General features: G+C 43.5%; 1 protein-coding gene across 2 annotated transcripts in view; it reads right to left on the reverse strand.

Moving 5' to 3' along the window:
• The window catches only part of ADGRG2 (adhesion G protein-coupled receptor G2), a 114,423-nt gene that overhangs the window by 19,771 nt on the left and 85,364 nt on the right, over positions 1–9,288 (reverse strand). For both annotated transcript variants that reach the window (XM_027775477.1, XM_027775476.1), the window contains 7 exons: positions 7,963–8,029; positions 5,372–5,751; positions 2,982–3,147; positions 2,626–2,782; positions 1,612–1,755; positions 884–1,006; positions 233–278 (listed from right to left, as the gene is read on the reverse strand). In XM_027775477.1, coding sequence (XP_027631278.1) covers positions 233–278; positions 884–1,006; positions 1,612–1,755; positions 2,626–2,782; positions 2,982–3,147; positions 5,372–5,751; positions 7,963–8,029 — 1,083 coding nt within the window. The remainder of the gene's footprint in view (positions 1–232; positions 279–883; positions 1,007–1,611; positions 1,756–2,625; positions 2,783–2,981; positions 3,148–5,371; positions 5,752–7,962; positions 8,030–9,288) is intronic.

Consider the following 9,288-nt stretch of genomic DNA (forward strand, 5'->3'; position numbering starts at 1 on the left):
ACCAGGCATGTATGCCTGTGTGTGCCCAAGATCCCAGGAAGAGAACAGAGGAGAAAAGACTGTGGCATAGCCATCCTCCCTGGGGGGGGGGGGGAATTTCTCACTTTCCCTGTCATTATCTCTGTCTCTTTCTCTCTCCTCTGTGAGAGCACACACTACCCTGGAAGGGGGGGAGAATAAAAAAACCTCTTTTTTTTTATAAAGAAAAAGAAAGGCTATGATCAGAACCTACCGTTTCTGCCCAAGTCCCAAAATACACATCTCACCATTGAGTCACCCTGCGATAGAAAGAGAAGTCACACATAATCAACTACTGCACTGAAAACAAAATGGAAGAGCAATTGGGAAAAAAAGAAAAACTATGGTATTTTTTCAATTTCAGAATCTTGTCCTTGATTTTTGGACAGTTCTTATTTCATACGGTCTCTAGAAGCAGTGAGCCCCATAGAGAGCAGCACTACATAAACCCGGCGCCTGCACAAAGGAACCGCCTTGGGGCCTTGTTAAAATGCACACTGACTCAGTGGGCCTGGGAGTTTGCATTTCAAGCCAGGTCCCAGTGCTACTGATGCTGTGGGTCCGCAGACCACACCAGAAGGAGCAAGGCCACAGATGAAGCTCAATGTGGACTGAGCTCAGAGGTGGCCTCTCTTCAGAGGCAAGAGCCAGACCCGCAGCCACAGCTGTGCACACGGTGGAATGCAGTGGTCGATAAGAGCTTGCTTTTGCTCGGCCCTTTCTTGGGAACCAGGCATGTTACCCTCCACTCCAGCTGTGGCTAAGGTTCTTTCAGCCGGAGTGGCCTTTTCAGGCCACTTCTTACAGGCATAGTTTGCGCGAGGTTTGCCTGGTCAGTGAACAGATCGGACTGGCCTCTTCCCACCTGGCTTGGGTCGACGTGCTTTAACGTGACTGTCACGTTTCTCGTCAAGTTCTTGACGGTCAGGTTCGCAACACTTGATGATATGACATAGCTGATCAGAGAGAGGTTCTTCAGGGATGGGTCCTAGAACACCAAAGAATCATCAAGATGACAGAGAGACATGAAATAGTATCAGAGAGTTTCACAGCCACACGGGTCACTAGGTCTATGTAGCCCACATGGTTCATTTTACAATGCAGGTCAGAAATTGAGGGCCAGGGAGTAAAGCGACTTAACCAGGGGACCACAATTAGAAGCAGAGCTTGTTCCACTACGCAGCACTCTAAATAATGAGTTAAACAGCAAGGTGACATGACAGGCTCTCATAAATGCTAAAGGGAAGATATCAGTAAGCCATTTAAGCTGTGTGTCCCTGAGCAAGTTACTTAACCTGTCTGTGCCTCCACTGACCCACCAGTAAAAAAGGTAATAAGCCTCTCAGAAGGTTGTTGAGAGGATTAGATTTGTAGGCACTTAGGAAAGTGCCTAGAAATTGTTCAATTTACACAAGCATTAGTCATTGTTATTTCCCATAACCAGCATCATTAGGCTGTGTTTAAAAATAAACAGCACAGTTTCAACAACTCATTTGACTTGCAGAAGCCCTAAGAATACTTGGAGATGTAAAGAAATAAAATCCCCCCACCTCCAAATCAGATCCAACCCAAAGCACTGGGAGGCAATTTTACCTGAAACAGAGCAGGTGTTTCAAAAAAGTTGAACTGGATCCTGGAAGCGAGCGCCACATCACGAGCTGGTAAGTCACCCAGTAGCGTTGAGGGCAGAGTGATAATGCCAATGCTGTTCTCAGGGGCTTGCGTTTCCAGAGAGACCTGAAAACCAAGTGAGAGGTAATACAAATGTCCACAGCTGGTACAAGGAGGGGAGGGAGAACAGAAGCAATTCCCGTGGAGGGTCCTGTGAGGCTGGGGCTGCAGTATCTCAATGTGGAATGTCAGCTTCTCTGGCTGCTACTACATCAAGGGGAGGTGTAGAATAAGGAGACGAGACCCCCTCAGAAGGCAGGGAAACCTGTTAAGGATACACAGAAATAGTCAAAGAGTGCAAGGTGAATGCAGATCCCAGGGAGACCTTGGCAGAAGACACACCAAGAGGTGACCGGGTAGGGTGACTGCAAGAACTTAACAGCAAGACTCGGTTTCACTTGGGTGTTGTTTCCAGAACCTCCATCCTTCTAACAGGTGAATAGAAAACACTAGAAGCAGGACTGATTTTCAGCACTACTGTATATAAGAGTGCAGTTTTAACACTTAGTAAGACATTAAAATGGGTTGAAGAGTAGCTCATGTGCCTATTCTACTCTCCCAACTGCCCAAGACTCTCCCTTAGACACCCTCTCCCAGACTCCCATAATCCGGCTGCTAAAGGGTTACCACGGGGCACAACAGGGAATTCTGGCATCCAGCTCCAGCCAGAACCAATGTCTTCCTTCAGAGACAGGGTTTTGCTATGTTACCCAGGCTGACTCCAACTCTCGGCCTCCCTGCCTCGGCCCCCCGAGTACCAGGACCACAGGCACAGGCCAGGGCACCTGCTGGCTTAGTAGTGCCTCAGTGTTCCAGATGGCATGTACTTCGAATATCATCCCTGACTCTAAGCGGCAACTGCATCGATCATGAAGTACAACGGTGACTACAATCGTACCCAAGAAAACGTCTCTTCCACAACGAGTTACAATGTACCTGAAGACTGGCAGGGTCTTGGGCTGCAAAGGTAGTTGTGTCGAAGTGACTGGCATTCACTCTGATCACGGCCAGAGCCAGGGAAGGGGAGGTCAGACTTATGGTTTTGTTTGAAAACTTCAGCCGTAAGCCAATGTCATCCACGACTTTCAGCAATCTGTAAAGACAGGTGGCTGTTTCAGTTTAGTGCTCCCACTTACTCTCCCCATCCTGCACAGAACATAGAGTAGCAACTTGAGATGTTGTCACAAACCGAGTACTTGGGAGGCCAGCAGCTGGCTCCAGTGGATCACATAAGCAGCATCTTTACCATTAGAGGGTCCCCCTCGTCACCACTTCTGTTTACCAAATCATACCTTTGAGCCAGCGGGGCCAGCAAGGAGGGCGGGGAACGAAGGAGTTTGCTGACTTGGTTGATCATTTCTTCCGCAAGGTTAGCCTCCAAGCTGCCTAAGGACAGAGCCTTCTCCATCTGGGACACTTGGTTCTCAAGATCAGAAACACTGGTGGTGCTGACAATTTCTATAACCAAGAGGCGAATCATTTCATGAGCACACAATGGAAAGGTCATGAATAAAGATAAACACGCACAGACCCTATGGTCTGACAAACTCAACCCTAGGTATTTTCCCCAGAGAAATGCAAACACATATCTTTAGAAAATGTGTTCATGAATATTGATAGTGGTTTTTTTTTTTTTTTTTGATGCATATTACAGGCCCAGAATAGAAACCACCTAATTTCCGTTGGCTGGAGGATGGATAAACAAAGTGTGGTACCCACACAGCAGAATATTATTCAGTGAGAAAAAGGAATAAACTACTGATACAGGCAACAACACGAATCGGGCTCAAATTTTCCAAGACATTATGGTAAATGATAGAAGCCAAACTCAAAAGCCACATACTGTATGACTCATTTCATATGATATTCTAGAAAAAAACAAATGGCCAGGGGCTGAGGGGTCAAGGTAGGTGTGGACTTTTAAAGGACAAAGGGCGCATTAGCGATAGTGGAAAAGTTACATATCTTGATTTGAGAGTGGTTATACGACTAAACGTTTATCCAGGTACATAGAATAGCAATGATTTCATTTATCTGTAGAACTAGATATATTTTACTGACTATAAATTATGCCTTAATACATCAAACTAAAAATGCAAAAGCATATCAGTATATTTAGTATCAATCTATATGAACATAAGTATACCTGTATTTAATTTATATCATATGTATAGGATTTTATGTGGGTCACTAGAAGTTCATTTGTGAAAACGAACGTTATGAAATCGACAGCTGGGCTATCACATGTAAGTCTGATTTTTAAAATCATGTTCTTAATTGGGATACAATGGTACAAACCAGTCTTAAACAATGACGTCTCTTCATTTTACCATGCACATCCTCTCATTTTGCACATTCCCCTCTAATCTTTATCCATGTGTATTTAAAAAATTATAAACATGATGTATGAACTATTTGCTGTTGGGCTACTTTCACTGCACATCAAGACTTGCAAGATGCCCTCAAGCGTCTGTCACTGTGCTGAGGTGGCCTTCCTTATTGGGTCATCCCTCTCCTGTGGAACTGGTAAGTTTTTTTCAACTCCTTAGCTACCAGGTACCACCCAATGTGCATCCTTTATGCATATGTTGCTTTGCTTCTGTTGTCCCTGCAGTGAAAGCGCAGGTACAGGAGGCCACCTTGATGGTTATTTTGTATAGCTGGCTAGGTTGATTCTAAGGGTCAATGGGAATGGCCTTGGAGAGGTGGGCATCTATGGCCCAGCCAAACGAACTTCAGCTTGACTTTATTCTTCATCAGTCACTGACCCTTCCATTAACAAGAACCCTAAAAAGGTTATATTCCGTTTTTATTTGAGAGAGAGCAGTACAAATCTGAAGAAATAGAAAGACATTGGCCGAAGCTCCAAATGTGCTGGGGATTCTGGCACCATGGCAGAGGAGGCGGGGACCATGACCTGAGTTCTCATGTAACTATCACCCGAAACTTGGCTTTGCCGCCCATCCTCCAAATTTTAGAAGACCTGCCTCTTACTTGCTGAACTGAAACGCCAGAGGACCTGGAATTCTGTCTACACCTTTCCCTGTGCCTGCTGTTTCTCCAGCACTGCGCCTTCTGTATGCCTGGGAGCCCTTGGCAGCGTCCTGGTGCACACAGTCGTCCTCAGTCTAGTGCAGTTAGTGTGATGATTTGGATCTTTACACAGGGCAGGCTGGTGGGGAAGAGCCAAATGGCTTGTCTCGGATCATGCGCCAGTGCAGGCCTGTGCAGACCCAAGCCTAGACCTTATGAATGTTCTCCCCTCCTATGGTGACCTTGGCTCAGCCCCTGCTCTGTACTCTGTGACTCAAGATTTTCAGGGACACCTATTCTTTTTTTCTTTTGTCTGTTGTCTCAATGGAGCTACTGTTGTTTAATACTTTCAAAGTCTTCTCTTCGGAATACTGAATGAACCAACCTTTTGTAGGAGAAAGAAATCTATAAGATATCCATCTCGATAAAATGAGATGTGCTTGCCTCTTAGAGCTATTGCCCCACTATCTTGGTCAAAACAATTGAAATCAGCCACAGTTATGTTCTGTGAATGCTCTTGAAACCAAGCAAGCATAGGAGAAAAGGCTCCATGGAGTCTTAGAGATATTGTGACCTGTGGGCTGGCAGCTGCGTACCAGGGAGCCAAAATTCCAACCACCATAGGAGCAGCTTGGCTCCCCCTATTTACCTGTCTTTCCAGGAAGTGTGCTGGTAGGGACGGCGTTCGCAGGGGCAGACGTGTTGGGAGAGGAAAGTGAGGGTTTCGCAGGTAGTAGGGTGTGCGATAGATTGGTTTGGAACACAGAGGAAGAGATAGTTCCAGACTGGAGGGACGTATCGATGGCAGGGCTGGAAGCTATGGAAGCTGAAGTCTGGGGAGAAGGAAGGTGAATCTCCTCTGTGGGAGAAGTAGGGTGTGGGCTCACAGGCGGATGGTCTATGGGCTCAACACTGGAGACTTGGGAGAGACTAGTGGCCTGGGGTGCAATTGAGATGGATTCACTAGAAGATGAAAATGGTGGGCCAGGTAGATGATCAGCAAGACAGACAACAGGATCCTGCAGGTCACTAAAGGAAAAAAATCAGAAACATGCGTGTGAGACACGACCAAGCTACTGAGGGGCAAATCTCCTTCCTCTGGCAGCCATCTGACACTTGACATGGTTATATCAGGGACCTGCCACTTCCAGCTTCTGTCACTTCCTATCCTCTGTGCACCTTCCACTGGCCCCCTGCCCTAGCCCACTTCCGCCACTGTTTCCTGGGAGAGGAATTAGCAAGGTAGGAAACTCTTTTATGAATCCCCAATTTGTGTTTACTAGTTCAGTGTTCCTCTGGGGCACTGATAAACTTACTAGTGATATACTGATCATTTCCCACTCAGCTGAGAGGATCTTGTAACACTTGTAAGTGCTCCTGGGAGAGGGATGCTGTTAAATGCCCCATGATCCGGCTGGTTTCCATATACCAGGAATCTGTCTTGACCAACTTTATACGGCTCTAGCCTGGCATATCGGTAAAGAGAAAACAGAAAAGGAACCACTGTGCACATGTTCATTTATTTCCTTTTCTGTTTTTTCTCTGTGTATTGGTATGTAGCCGTGGTCGCATCTCAGTCTTTTGACTATAGACTTTCAGAGTCTTCTGCTATTTTGAAACATCCATCTCCCAGTCTCCCTCCATTGAGATATATGTTCAAGGCGGTGATTCTCAATTCTGGTGGCACATTAGGATACCAGAAGGACTTTTTAAACCCTTAATGTCTAGGCTACGTCTCAAACTACTTAAATTAGAATCTCTGAGGGTAGAAAATGAGAATCAGCATTAAAAAAACGTTTTTCAGTTGAATAAGTTTTAGACTTATAGAAACAGTAATAAATAAATAAATGAATACAGAGGGTTCTGCATACATCTCATTCAGCTTCCCCCAATGTTAGTATGTAATGTCCAGAATTAGACTCAAATACCTATCAAAATGCAGTATATGAGAATCATGGCATCTCAAACCACTGAGGAAAAGATGAACTTTTAAATAAATGGTGTTGGAACCACTAGTGAACATGTGAAAGAAGATCAAATTATTGTAAATGCATATCTCACACCATACATAAGAATAAACTCCAATTGGATTAAACTGAAAAGTGAAACTATACAAGAAATTGAAAAACGTAAGAGTGAATTCTCTTTAACCTGGGTGTGAAGAAAGGCTTTCTAACTATGCCTCCAAACTCTAAGACAATCTGAGAAAGTACTGGTAAATTTAACTATATAGAATTTTAAAATCTGCATCACAATAAACAAAGTCAAAAAGTAATTGAAAAATGGGAGAAAATAGTGGTAATACATTTAAAGAGTTAACAGCCACATTATATAATCTTTAAAATTGATGACACTGCCAGAGTTCAGTTCTGTGAGGCTGACTCATATGGGAAGGTTCTGGACTCCCTTCTGGAGACCTTCCTGAGTATACTGGGTACACTTATACCCATGATCTGGTGAAGGCTGAAGCTGGGGGTGGATCACAAAATGAAGACTCTGTTGGGGGTACTGTCTCTCTCACTCATGGAAAAAAATAAAACAATAGGAAACATTTTTTAAAAAAATTGATCAAATATCTATTAGAAAAAATGAGGGGGACCAGCAGAAGGTGTAATGGTTATGTTGCTGGACTCCCAAATAGTTGAACGTGGTTCAAATCCCTGATCTGGCAGCTTAAAACTCAACTGGGCACACGCATGTGTGTGTGCCCAAAATCCCAAGAGGAGAATGGAGGAGTGGTGTGGCATCCCCCCACGGGATAATTTCTTGCTTTCTGTCTCTCTGGTGAGTGCACATGCTCAACAGAAAAAAAATCTCTCAAAAAAAAAAAAAAAAGAGGAAAAGACATAATTTACCAAAATAAAACAAAACAAAATACAAAAAATGGCCTCCAGATATATGAAAAATGTTTCAATTCAGTCTTAATAAGAAAATGCTAATTAAAGTAACACTGAGGTACCATTTCTCATCTCTTAGACTGGCAAAAGGTTTTAGAAACATTTCGTTGGTGAATCCATGGGGAGTGAGAGTATTTTTCATGCTGCCCAGGTGATTCTAATGTGCAGGCAACGTTGCAAACCACTAGTTCAAAGCAGTGGTCCAAAAGACACTTCGTGTGACAAAAAACTGCATTGTGTTTAAAATCGAGAGCCCTTCCTCACTCTAGAAATTCCAAAATTCCTTAGCCAGCATGTGATTAATATTTTTCTTAGGAAAAAGGTCAGCATGATTGTGACATACCACTGCAGCTTTTCTAGGTCTTCCGGGAAGGAAGGGCAGGGTGTCCTGACAGAACAACAGCACTGTTCTGAAGGAGACAAAAGGAAAAGGAAATGCCCGTCAAGAATAAAGCAAGGTGGAAACTCAGACCGACCAGATATTATAGTTCTTACACGGACTGCATTTTAAAGAGCAATTGTCTAAAACGGGCAATAAAATAAACTGGATGCCATTACACTGACAATTACATATACATAGGTACTCAAAAATATGCATTGAGTGAATAATTTTTTGTTCTTGTTATATGCAAGCAATACTAATCACTCTTTGGCAACTCCTAAAAGGGATTCAGAGGTAAACATCCCAGAGGGCGCCGTGTTAAGTGGAATAAGCCGGGAACGGAAAGACAACAGAACCTCAGGATCGCACTTACATGAAGAATCTAAAACTGTCAAACTCATACAAACAGAGAGTAAGATGGTGGTTACCAGAGGCTGGGGTTGGGGAGTGTGGAACGTTTCCTCGCAACATTTCAGTTAGATAGGACTACGTTCACTTAAGCAACTATAACTAATAATAATATATTGTACACTTGTGGGGACCAGTAGATGGCATAATGATTATGCCACTGAACTCCCAAGTAGTTGACCATGGTTTGAGTTCCAGACTCAGAGGCTTAAAACTCACACTGGGTGCATGTGCGTGTGTGCCCAAAATCCCGGGAGGAGAATGGAGGAAAAGGGATTGCAGCGTGGCCATCTCCCCTTAGGGGTGATTTCTTGCTTTCTGTCTCTCTGTCTCTCTGTCGTACACACATGCCCTATAGCAAAAATCTCTCTAAAAAAAGAAAAAAATTATATATTGTACACTTGAAAATTGCCAAGACAGTGGATTTTAAGTAATCTCACCACAAAAAAAGGATAAGCATATGAAGTAAAGCAATGTTAAAAAGCAAAGTTCAGCCAAATGTTAAAAAGCTCAGTTCAGCCATCCCACAATGCAGACATCTATCGAAACATCATGTTGCACATCATAAATATATATAGTTTTTACATGTGAATTTTAAAAAAGAAATACACATATCCTAGTAGCAATCCATTGAACACTCCAAATAGAATTCTCCCTCTTCTCAAGGCGGTTTGTTTTAAAATATGATACACTGAAACTTTACTGGAAACAGGGAACTAACGTAGGGCTCTCTAAAAATTTCCCAAGATCAAAGGAGTCAAAACAGACAGCTGTAACATAAGTAGATTTGTTCATTATATTCTCAGTTTAAAAAAATCACACACCTAGGGAACCAGCAGTTAGCGTAATGGCTATGTCACTGGACTCCCACGTAGTCGA

The sequence above is a fragment of the Tupaia chinensis genome, unplaced genomic scaffold (genome assembly GCF_000334495.1).
Source record: "Tupaia chinensis unplaced genomic scaffold, TupChi_1.0 Scaffold000567_1, whole genome shotgun sequence".
Taxonomy (NCBI): domain Eukaryota; kingdom Metazoa; phylum Chordata; class Mammalia; order Scandentia; family Tupaiidae; genus Tupaia; species Tupaia belangeri.